The sequence below is a fragment of the Colius striatus genome, chromosome 1, assembly GCF_028858725.1.
Source record: "Colius striatus isolate bColStr4 chromosome 1, bColStr4.1.hap1, whole genome shotgun sequence".
Lineage (NCBI taxonomy): Eukaryota > Metazoa > Chordata > Aves > Coliiformes > Coliidae > Colius > Colius striatus.
This window is the reverse complement of record NC_084759.1, coordinates 17,685,581-17,697,971: the sequence shown is the minus strand read 5'-3', so window position 1 is coordinate 17,697,971 and position 12,391 is coordinate 17,685,581. Positions and strand designations below refer to the sequence as shown.

General features: G+C 35.6%; 1 protein-coding gene across 15 annotated transcripts in view; it reads right to left on the bottom strand.

Annotated features, from left to right (window-relative positions):
* The window catches only part of ZMYM2 (zinc finger MYM-type containing 2), a 92,832-nt gene that overhangs the window by 60,799 nt on the left and 19,642 nt on the right, over window positions 1–12,391 (bottom strand). For 3 of the 15 annotated variants that reach the window (XM_061992316.1, XM_061992334.1, XM_061992344.1), the window contains 5 exons: window positions 10,987–11,078; window positions 8,858–9,717; window positions 4,247–4,532; window positions 1,586–1,751; window positions 544–756 (listed from right to left, as the gene is read on the bottom strand). In XM_061992316.1, coding sequence (XP_061848300.1) covers window positions 544–756; window positions 1,586–1,751; window positions 4,247–4,532; window positions 8,858–9,707 — 1,515 coding nt within the window. In that variant the 5' untranslated portion in view covers window positions 9,708–9,717; window positions 10,987–11,078. Of the gene's footprint in view, window positions 1–543; window positions 757–1,585; window positions 1,752–4,246; window positions 4,533–8,857; window positions 9,718–10,956; window positions 11,079–11,622; window positions 11,806–12,391 lie in introns of those variants that run through there. The other 12 variants (XM_061992306.1, XM_061992363.1, XM_061992231.1 and 9 more) reach the window with 9 other exon arrangements.

The window sequence follows — 12,391 nt, the reverse complement described above, 5'->3', positions numbered from 1 at the left end:
GAAAGCACAAAATTTAACACCTGGAAGGATAAAAGTAACACCACATTTTGAAATCCTATGCTGTAGAGTGAAGAAGGTTAGATATAGTACAGGTACACAGTCAACATGTAATTGGCTAAGTCATTCTCATAGCAACATCCAATCTGGATGCTCTGCACATTTTAAATGTTTCAATTGCATGCAAGCAAAACTGTATGTCTAAAAAAGAATATCACTTAAGGATCAGTAATTCTGAGTATTAGACTCACTATTAATATAGTTGTGATATATCAATTAGAAAGAAATATAAATTAAGAGAAAGTATATTCAATGATATTTTCATTAGTAACATTAACAATATTGCTGTTACAGCAACATCCAAAAGAGGTTGTGGTAAAACATCTGTTCTATCTAGTTTGCCCTCACTGGCATTAATTTCATTTTTAGAAGTCTTCGTTATTTAAGACTTCTGGTGAAAAGGAAAAAGATGTTATGAGTAACAGGATAAATTAAAGGACTATGAATTTTTATTTCATTGTAATATATAGATAAAGAAGTAATTACCTGCTTGTATTCGCCAACACAGTTCTGACAGCAGAATTTTTTCTGCTGACCATCAATAGTGAGAATATTGTTTCCAGCTCCTTTACTGGGCAAATACTCCCCACAATGTTCACAACAATTCATTATTAAACCATTTGCCATCCTGTATCTATTGAAGCAATGGTCACTGCACAGCTTATGCGTCATATTTTTAAAGCTAACTTCATGACGAATCTAAAAAATAAAAATACGAGGTATTCTATTATCACACAAGCACAAAGTTGCCTGAAACTACAATACAAGCCAAAACTCTTACATTCAAGTACAACAACTACAACTAGATCACTATTTAAGAACAGAGACGTTTGAAATGACTACGTAATAGAAATAAAATTTCATGTTTGTTATCTCTAAAGTTCCAGAAAAATTCTTGGACCCTGCTCTTGTAGCGTAGAAGCAAAGATCACAAGGAAGTCTGTAAGAACTGCAAATGAGAGGACATCAGTTCCTGTGATTTTATAAAACACTCAATGTGCAGGTTAACTACATGGCATATAAAGACTGTCCAGACACATACGCTGTGTAAAGTAGTAGCCTGAACTATGGCAGGCCCAGTAATGGCATCAGGACTCAAACAATTCATAATCATCCATAAGAATGTAAAACCATGTGAATTCTACAGATCTGTAGCTCTAGAGAATAATCTTTCAGAGAACATACAGTAAAAGCAGTAGGCAATACAGTAAATCTTGACTTTTTTCTACGGCAATTCTATGTAGATCTGGATTTTAGTTACAAGATTCTATGCCTAATAGAATTTTTGACAGTAAGCTCTAAGTGCAAAGGCATTTCACAGTTCTGAAACAAAAATCAAATATTAACCTCCTTGAATTCTTTCTTCCTTCATCTGCTCCTCATTAAGCCTATATATCTTAATATCTCACTGCATATAAAAATACAAATAAAATTTTCAATTTCCTTACTTTCATTTCACTTATTTCAGAACGTAAGTTACTAACATCACTGAGAATGAGAAAAAGCAAACCCGAACAGTCAACCAGACCTCAGTTAGTTTACCACAGATAGTGCATCTTGATTTATTCAAAACTCCTTTCGAGGGATTCTGTTTATCTTCATAGAAGGATAAACATGATGTGCTGCAAAACTCCTGGAAAGCCTCACTTGAATCAACTTGAGCAACAATGGTACCTTTCATTGTTGTTATATCTCTGAAAGACAAAAAAACCCTCTAGAGTGCTTGTGTATAAATACATATCTATATTTAAAAAAGAACACTTTATATCTTGTAAGATTAAGTCTTCCTTTTAATGCTTACAAACCAGCTTTGTGAATGTACAGTTAGTCACATATCAAATACTAAGTTTAATAGCACTGTTACAACTGTAAGTACTGCAAGTACAATGTTTCTCCTACAGTTTTTTGTTGGTTTGGATGGGAAAAACATTAAATTACTCTAAAACAGTAACATTAATGCACCATTAGGTACCAGTTGTGGCAAAGTCATTCTTATTAAAAAAAAAAAAACATAGCAAATTAGAACTAGCCCTTCTGCAAATTTACACAGAAACTATAATTGTTTCATATGAAAAATTCATATTTACAGTGAAAGGCAAGAAACATTCTTAATCTGTATCTAACTTCATCATTTCAGTATCAAACTCAGGATAGGATGAGAGAAAGAGAGAAGGTTGTATCCTCATAACCAAAAAGCTTAAAACTCTACCAAAAGCTGAAGTTTTACAGTAAAACGTTTTTTTAAAGTTAATTCCATCATTAGTTTGAAGCTACAAAGCACCTGAACAGTTCATATACCTTCCCATGAAAACGCGCCAATTTAATGCATTAAACCAGACAATAAAATTGATTTGAAATAGAGCAAACCTTCTTCTAACCAAACCGACTCACACTGCTTCTTACTGAAGTTAATTCTAGACTTCCTTTATCTTCAACTGTGTGCTGCACACACTGTAAACTTAGCAAAGTTACTAACACTATGCTTGTCAGGGCACTTTGTTAGCAGTTCTCAAGAACTTTCTGCAGTAGTCATTTGTGCAGTAGTTTAACTCAATCCCTAACTATCATATTCCAAAAAAATAAAAGCAGTATAGAAAAATAAAAACCTTTCTCTTTGCTTTCTCAGCAAGAAACACCCATCCTATTATTGACATATGGGAAATGCTATTCAGTAGAATAAATTTAAAACTGACTGGGCTTATCTGGATCCCAGCTGACATCATGACTGACCACCAGTTAGAAACAACATGCCCCAGACACGCATACCTAGGATCCCTAAAGCCAGGATGAGTGGAAAACCTTGGAAAAATGCTTCCCTAAACAGATTCCCTTGAAAATAAACTTGTATTGCCCCTGGATATTAACAGTGGCAAGCCTGCCTTCTTCCGTCAGAGCAGCCAGCAGGTTTTGGCTTACCTTTTGGCAAGCTAGTCAGGATTTGTGTTGGGAAGCGTTACCACTTCTGTTGTGCAAAACAAAGCCAGAGCTCCTGCCCTGAGGAGCTCAGAATTTCTGGCTGGATTCTACCAAGACTTAGAATAAACGCTATTAACTTCTATCAAAGCACAAATTAACTTGTATCAAAAGAGACAAGTGCAAAGTCAAAAACAGCAACACAAGTCAATAAAAATATGAACAATGAGAGTGCCAGCCTCTTCCTCTACTTACCTTCTTGTACTATTCCTACACTAATTGTGTAGCTACAGAAGTTTCAGAAGTGTTAGAAATGCGCTTTACCGTAAAACATGGAGGAACTCTGACTTTTCAGATTGGGTTGTGCAATTTCTAAGTTTCTGTGTTCTTCACTTTGTTCACTAGAAGTTATCTACATTTTCAAAGATAGATCTGAGTATTACCTCTGAAAGTCTCATCTACAACCTATCAACTATTATCCATCCAACCTACATTCAAGATCTCATGAATACAAGTCATTAATCCACCACAGTTTAAATCTGCAACTGAGCAAAGACCACTCTCTCCAAAACCTACATTAATAAAGATAATCTTTACTGCAAGCCTTCTTGGTTCAGCAAGAACTCATCATTTAAACAGTTTCACTGCAGGGTGTACTGGATTGAGACTTTACTGAAAAAATATTGAAGAATGCAAGTATGTCAGTAATCAGTATGCTGAAACAAAAAGATAGTGCAGCTGTTTTGTACACTACAATAATAAATTATGGAAAACTTTTCTCTGGCAATTTTAAGTCTGGGAAATAATGAAAAATTACAAGTCATATCTAACCTATAATCTAGAACAAGTCACTTCTACATATGCCTCTCACTCCATACTGCCCACTTAAGCTTCAAAAGTTGTCCCAGATACCTCTAACTATGGGGAAAGTCGGGTCCACTTGTTTTCATAAAGGACTTTATATCCTGTGACAAAATATGTAGTTTGTGTCTAACATAACTTGGAAAACTTGTCTTTTAAAAAAAAAAAAAACAAAACAATTGAGTAAATTTTAATGTATCGACTTTCATAGAAACAATCTTGCCATACTCCAAATTCAAAAGCTGGTAGACACACTGAATTCAACACTTCCAAACAACATCTAAGTGACACTATATAAAGTACTTGTATAGTCAGGTTTTTATACCATTAATGGAGTAATTCTTACACATGCATAAGAATCAAGTGCTCATGAATATAGCTGGTAATATGAAACAAAGTTTTAAAAAATACTTACTTTCTACACATAACACAAAGTTTCTTTGGAGTGGGTTTGTGTGAGAATGATGAGAGACAAGAAGTAGAACAAAAAAGGTGAGCTGATCCTTTCCGCTGATATGCAGTCTGTCCCTTTTGTAAAGGCTTTTTGCAATTTGCACAAGTGACTTTAACTTGTTTAGAAGGCTGCTGCTGAGCAGAAGGCTGGAAAATCTGTTTAGGAAGTGATGCTACAGGTGACAAGGAATCCACACCTGGTTGCTTCTGATTCCTAGGGAAGGAAGCTGACTGGGATATCCAAGAATCTTCAAGACAAAAACCCCAAACATAAAAGAAAGTGAACAGATATGAACATATATAGAAAATAATAGTCACAGATCAAAAATTATACAACATTTTTTTGTCAGAACTGACAATTAACGGAAGAAAGATATTTTAGTAATTCAGGTTTTAAGTGAAATGTTGTTTGATGGCACACCACTCTCCATTGATATAAAGCTTCAGAACATGAACGAATTTCAGGAAAGTCCCATCCTACAACTAGCAACGAGTTTTGCCAACCTCAATTCTCTTGCACTGGGTTTGCAAACCCAGAGAACATGGAATTTCTAAACTCAGGTTTGAGACAAACTGTAAACATAAAATTTTAGATTTTCAGCAGTTTTTCTCTCAAGCTTTAACAAACATTACGTCTGGCCTCAGCGATAACTCCTAGAACTGAGGTTTCCCAGACTAGTTTCCTAGTCCATCCTGCAGCCAGAGAACTATACTACAGTTAGTGAAGCACATAGGCTTCACATTGAGGGTCTGTATGTCATTAATTACTGTAAGAATTCCTGGCTTTCCTCAAAAACCTTTTCAATGCAATTAATACCATTGTGCAATCTGAAAAAGTCATGCCTGTTCAACTATAAGATTTTTTTTTTTTTTTTAAAAAGAAAATCACTGAACCTAGAGAATAACACTTTAAGTTCTGGCAGTACATAAATCCATGGCCCCATGTTCCAAACTCCACTATTTCTAGACAACGCACTCCTATGCAATGAAGTCATCTTTCCCCAATCTTCAGTATCATAATGGAGTACTACAAAATAACACACTACAGAGCTCCAGAGTAACTTGCACAACAAGAACTGAAGTAAAACTTTTTCTCCAACAGAAACATATCTAGAAAGATCACGTGCCTCTGTTAAATTACATGTCTGGATACTGATTTTGGAGCAGAACATAGTTCATAGCTCTTAATCCTCCAATAAAAAGTAACATCAAGGCTGTTCTCTGGAATTTAAGCTTTAATTTTAAATAATTATCACCAGAATTTAGGAACACTGAGCTTCTGAAAAATATCATGAATGATACATTACTTAAACATGAATTAAAATCTGAAAAGTAATTTATTTCCATTCTAAAACACATTTATACATGATTCCAGTTGTATGTGTCAGCTACCCCAAATACTGTCACTCGGGACTTACCTTTCAAACTTTATTCCCAGCATCTAGAATAGTATTTCACTGTTAGTTACTGAATAGTAAACACTTGCATAAATGTTACTGTATTGGGCATTACTTGTGCTACTACTTTTAAGAAAAGAGTAAACACAGCATTTACCATATAAACAATACTAAAGCCTTGAATGTTTTTCTGCAGTAACTCAGTGTATTCCTGGAGTGTTTATTACAACTAGTATTAACAACCAAATACAAGAAAGATTATTTTAAATTCTAGAACTTCAGATACGAGAAACCTTAACCAACAGACTTAAGCAACTGCTCATAAGTTGCATAAGTTGCTTAACTGCTCATAGTTACTCTAAGGAACATTACACTGGTCCATAATCATTCATTAAACAGAGGCCTCCCTTTCTTCACACTCTTTTCTGAAGTCCTCTCTTTCCCCAAGAGAGTTTTATTAACAACATTATCTGCTGCAGAGTTCTACAATTCATTTTACAATTCATTTTAGTTCCAAGAACCTTTGTTACAGCAACAAACCACTTATATTACTTAGCAAGGAGATCACTTTCCAGTGTGACTTTGTATCTGTCAAAGATGTCTCAGATATGTAAGAAAAGTTGGAAATTTACTCATTGTAATGCTTAAGGGTAAACAGAAGACCCAGAATAAAAAAGCAAGGGGAAGTGGGAAAGGGAGCAGAACAAAACACATTCCTCTCTAAACCATTAAAGTTTACCTTTAAAGGCATGAGTATACACACTGACAAACTAAGATACCTTACCACAGTGTTTAAAGCTAAAACTCATTTGAGTATCCTCTTCAAACTTTCCTGTACTATTATGTCTACAACCTCAGATATGTTTATATCCTGCTAGCACCTTAACACCTCAAAATATTTTAAGATTCTCTTTTCTCATAGGTTTCAAGTGGGAGCACACTATATTGTTTATCAGGAAAACATAGCATGTGCAGTGAAGTTTCATGTGCTTGGAATTCCAGCAGCGCTCAACTGCCACTCAAAAATGACTTTGCTAGGCTAGTTTGAATCTTTTGCCATGTTTTCATAGCACATCAAGACTATTCCAGTATTTTAAGGCGTTAGACAGCCTCCCTTACTTGACATTGTTGGTCTTCTGATATGCTTGTGGAAAGAAACATCCATCTAAAGATTTTGCTTTTTTTTTTGTTTTCACTTCTTCCATGTTACACCTTCATGAACACTGGGTTTTGTATTGTGACTTTTCTTCACATGTCACTTTTTAACCATGTTACCTCTTCCACTTTATACTGTCTACAAAGGATATGCTTTAGTTGATGTTGCATTAAATTATTTTCTGTTTTCTTCCCCAAGCCGAGTAGCCTGGTCTGTTTTGTCCTGGACCTTAAGCGGCAATTAAGCTCTCCTCACCCTTTGGCAATCCTCAGGTCTTTGGTACTTGAGGCTAATCCTGGTCTTTTGTTCCCTGATGGGCCTAAACAACCACACAGGCTCAAAGAAATTAAATACAGCTGAAAAAAATAACGTATCATCACAGCTTCTAGCAGAGGTGTTTTACAGAGGTACGCAGCTCTTGAAACACATTTATCTATATCTGCATTAATGACCTGGTTCAGAGTAGTGCAATTCTAAATTGCATCCTTAATTTACTAGGTGTTGGTTGCAGTTTTGGAGCAGTTATGATGCTCAAAACTTAGTTTTGCTTCTTTGAGTGGAATCTAAGTTCCAGTCCAAAAGCACTTGAAACTTGAGACCTTGGATATGGTTCCCTACAACATTCTTGCTCCTAAATTGAAGACATATGGATGTGACTTGAGAAGTCTTCCAGTGAAGAGATTTTTCCTAATATCCAATCTAAACCTCTGCTGGCGTACCTTGAGGCTGTTTCTTCTTGGCTTAGCACCTGCATGGCGAAAGCAGAGTTCGACCCCTACCTGGCCACAACCTCCCTTCAGGTAGTTGTAGGGAGTGATCATCTCTCCCATCAGCCTCCTCCAGACTAAACAACTCCAGCTCCCTCAGTCGGTCCTCATCAGACTTGTGTTCCAGACCCTTCACCACCTTTGTTGCCCATATTTGGACACGCTCTAGCACCTCAGTGTCCCTCTTGGAGTGAGTTGCTCAAAACCCAACACACTATTTGAGTGAGGTGCGGCCTCATCAGTGCCAAATACAGCAGGGAAATCACCTTCCCAGTCCTGTTGGTCACACTCTTTCCTGATAAAAATACATACAAAGTATTTAAAGAGCCTCCCTGTCGACAATTTTAATCCAGTATTTTTCTAAGAACATGTACATATCACATGTCCTAATTCCTTTGTTATGGGCGGAAGGGAGGAGGTGTGTGGGAAAAAAGTGTCAGGAAATCATCCATATTTGCATCTTCAAGGCTTCAAATAGATTGAAGGCTGCTCCATTTGGATTTTAGGAATACCTGTTTACTTGATAAATCAGAAGACAACATACTGCTATTTACATAGAGATATAGAACAAAACCAGCCAATTCCAACTAATTCCTATTATATGGTACAAATACATATCATCACAGGCAACTAAACAGCAGTTATAAAATGTGTGTAATCTACTGCAGGAATATGCGAGTCCACAAGTAACTTGGACCCCATTTTGTTAAGCACTGTAAATATCGAGAACTGCTCGGAATGCAACAAATTATGACAGCTAGCTACGTACAACTTACAATCAGATTTTCAAAATCAGGTTTTTTGCATGTCAAATTATATTCACATGGCAAGACAACAAACCAGTAAAATATTTAAATAACTTGGATGCATTATACTAGTCACAGAACCCCACAAAGTACAGAAGTTACATATATATACACTAACCCTTATCTGTGTCAGCTAAAAGGGCACAATTTAAAGTTATAAAGTAAGCTTTACTTTAGATACAAATATTTGCGTCTCAAAACATCTGAAGGTATCACTAACTTCTATAATTGCTAAACTGGCATAGTTTACCTACCTAATATATTACGTCATTGAGCCTGTTTTATTCTGAAGCCACAGATAAGGCTGTGATAGGGATGAAGGGAACCAAGATTTTCCATATGAATTAAGCAAAAAAACTAAGCACTGCCACTGTCAAAAAGTATTTTAATAAAATATTCTACTATTTATTTTTAGCTTTTAAGAAAATGTTCGGAATTGCAACTTACCAGGATTATGATGAGTCACAGATTCTCCATTTTGAAATACATCTCCAGCCACGTTCATTCTACCAGGATTGAAAGGTCCTACACCAGTCTTGGTCTGTGAAGTCAAAGATGGGGTGTATGTTTGCATATTAACACCGAAATTACTTGACTGCAGTCCGTTAGATACATCTCCCAAGTTGGTATTCTGCAGTGATGTTACATGTGTAATCATTAAGTTCATGTCACGCCCTTCAGCATTTTCTAAACGACCATCACTCACAGAGCTCATGGCATCTGTTTCTAATGTAGTAACATCAGCAATCTGAATTTCAGAGTCTGGTTCTGTGGTTATACCACAATTACCTATTCCTGAATTTACCTTACTTCTTGAAAAACTGGAAGCTGAGAATTCCATATCGTTGGTTCTATTTTTACACTCTGGAAGTCTTCGTTCATTAAAACTGGAAGCATTCTTCTCTTGTCCTTGATTTATTTCAATGTCTTCTTCATCATCAATAATAATAGTTTCACTTATACTCCCCTTTTGAGAATTTAAGTCTTTTGGAGGAGGAAGCATCTTGCAATCATTCCCTTGAAGTTCTTCATTTTTTGATGATGAAAATGCAGCATTCCTTTGATCTGCTATCAGTGATGTAGTATTTTGTGGAGGTTGTATAGGTTCAATAAAAACTACATCATCGTCATCTTCTATAGGAGAGTTTTGGAATTTATTAGGTCTAGAAACTAAAGAACTTGGTGGACCTCCAAATGTATTTCCTACATTTGCAAGACCTGCTGCCATGGTGATATTCCCTAGTAGACCAGGAGTATGTTCAGACAGTTCTAATCCTCCCAGAGGACTCGTGTCCATTCCAGATCTGCTATTCAAGGAAAAATATAAAGCAAGAAAAAAACATGCCCAACTTCAGAGTAATATATAACTTCACAGTAACAGTTCTGAAAAATAATTACTAAACTAACAGTTTCAGCTTTTATGCAGTTTTCTTCCTGAGATCATGTAAAGAAAAAAGTTTCTCTATACTCCTTGTTGCATGTCATAACATTAATTTACTTTCTAATCCTACACTAGCAAAAAGATATTGCCATCACCAACATTACCCACACAACAGCTACACATCCTTATGTTTCACAATACATACATTCATACACAGGAAACAGACTTTTTGATGTTATTTATTAAATTATCCTGATTTCTCAGTCCCTCTCCTCCTCACATAAGCATCCTGTAAAATGTTCTTATAACATTGCTTTTGTGAGACTGCAAAGACCAAGTTAGCCATGAAGAAAGAAAATCTGAAATCCTATTAAATTTCATTCCTATTAGAAATGTTACAAAGTTTCAATATTGATACATTTGTACAGAACAAAACTGAAGTGCATATTCAAGTGCCTGGAAAAAAAAAGCAATATCATTTTGCATATTAACAACTTGGAAATTTGACTGATTTTCCCCCAAACTCATACTGCCAAAGCTCCTTAGGTGGCCTCAATATAACTGAAACACAGAAGTAAGCAAAAGACTTATGAACTGCTTGCTGCACATCACAAGAACAGAGCAGAGTAAGGTGCACATCAACCTCATTTCCAGTCCCTACCAGAGGCAGCTCATTTGAGGTCCTAACTTACTACCTCACTTCAGCTTTTAACAGCTTTATCTCTTTCCAACAGCAAGTGATGCTTTTTCAGGCTCCTTCCCAACAACTACTTTGGCCGGGGGTTTCTGTTTGCTTCTAGCAGTTGCTCGGTTTGGGAAATCCGTTGTTTGTAATTGTAAATTCTATCATAATTTTATAAAATTCTAAAACTCAACCTGGATATATGGCTTCTGTATCTGTAATTTCAAATCAGCATACAATTGGTGCTAAAGGACCTAGGATCTCTCTAAAAAACACTAAAAATCAGTAAATTAAATTGATCTCAATATACACAACAAGGAAAATACATAAAAAACTACATGATAATTTGTCTGTCTTGGAGTATACACTAATGTGTGCCTTCACTGAGCTTTTATGAAAGGCTAAAAACAGCTTTCTGTGAATCTTTATAAATCCTTTACAATAAATAGAGCAAGTAGAAATATCACACTCATCAATACTTACCCATCCAGAAATCCACTGCAATCTGTTTACCTTAATAAGTTGCTCCAAGAATTTTTATTTCCTTTCCTGCAGGTAACCTGCTCTTCCTGTATCAACTTGCTGCCCTTCACAAAAGTTGTGTTCTGAAACAGGGTTAAAACAAACAACAGATATCCAAATCAGTTTCTTCATCTCAAACTTCTACCTCAACTATGTTCATTAAATTAACTTCCCTCCAAATTTACAGTTTAAGTTCAAATCTGACTTTCACTCTATCACCTAACAACATTAGAGACAGAATGTCAGTCTATACAATCATTGCTATGAGTAAAGCAGCAACAGAATTGTTTGAGATTTTCCACTCTGTCACATCACATTTCCAGAATCTGATGCTTTATAGATAGATGGGAAAAAAAAAAAATGTTTGTTAAGAGACACAGAGACATAACTGTAATTAAGTAATCAAACACTAGAATTGGGAAGTATATCTGCAATAGAATACTAAGTAAATAAATGGTTCGAGTAAACTGAGCTATTGAGAAAAGCAGCCTTAGCAGTTACATTTCTTTGCTTTTTACTCTGTCAACCTTCTTGATGTTTGTAGAATATACTACACTAAAATTAAGATATAGTAGAATTACAGAACATACATTATAAAACCAGCTTACAATGCAATATAAACCTTACCTCGCTAATTAGGTTCAAATTGTTGAGAAACACTGCAGTGACATTAGCACAGGTTCAGGCAGTCATAGCTTATATTAACACATGTGATCATTCACAAGAGACCGAAAATGTTCAAAGTTCAAACCTATATTTATTCTTCAGGTTTTATAACAGTCATTAAGTTTCTCAGACTTAGCAGCATTTTAAAAATAGAGAGTATTCACTAGTGTAGTTATCTACCATTTGAGGACAACCTTTAAAAACCCCGGACAGTAGAGAGGCCTAGAGGAATAAAGCTCAAATGTTCATCCACGCATTTACAACATAATTTAAGCCCTCTTTGACCATTAACTGAGCATCAGTGGAGGGAGGGAGGGAAGAGAGGATGACAACCAAACAGCAAAGCTGTGAACGAGATTAATCCTAGAAGAGAGGCGACCACCTTTTAATTCCATCATATGTTAGCCTTACAGCCAAATACCATTATGTAATACATTCTGAATGGCAATAAAGACAACTTTCAGTTGGAATGAAAGGTTGTTTTGTTTTGTTTGTTTGGATTTTTTTAAAGTATTATCAATGCAGTTGGCTTGTAACTCCCTGGAAATCAGTTACACTGAAGAATAATATAAAGCAATATTCTACCTATCTTACTTTCGCCTCCAGGGCTGAATAAATTCAAGTTAGATTTCCCTACACCTCATCCTTTGCTGAAAAGAATTTATTCAGTCCACTGATTCTTAAAAGTTTCCCAGATTTATTACATATATTTTCTTTCTCTAGAAGGATA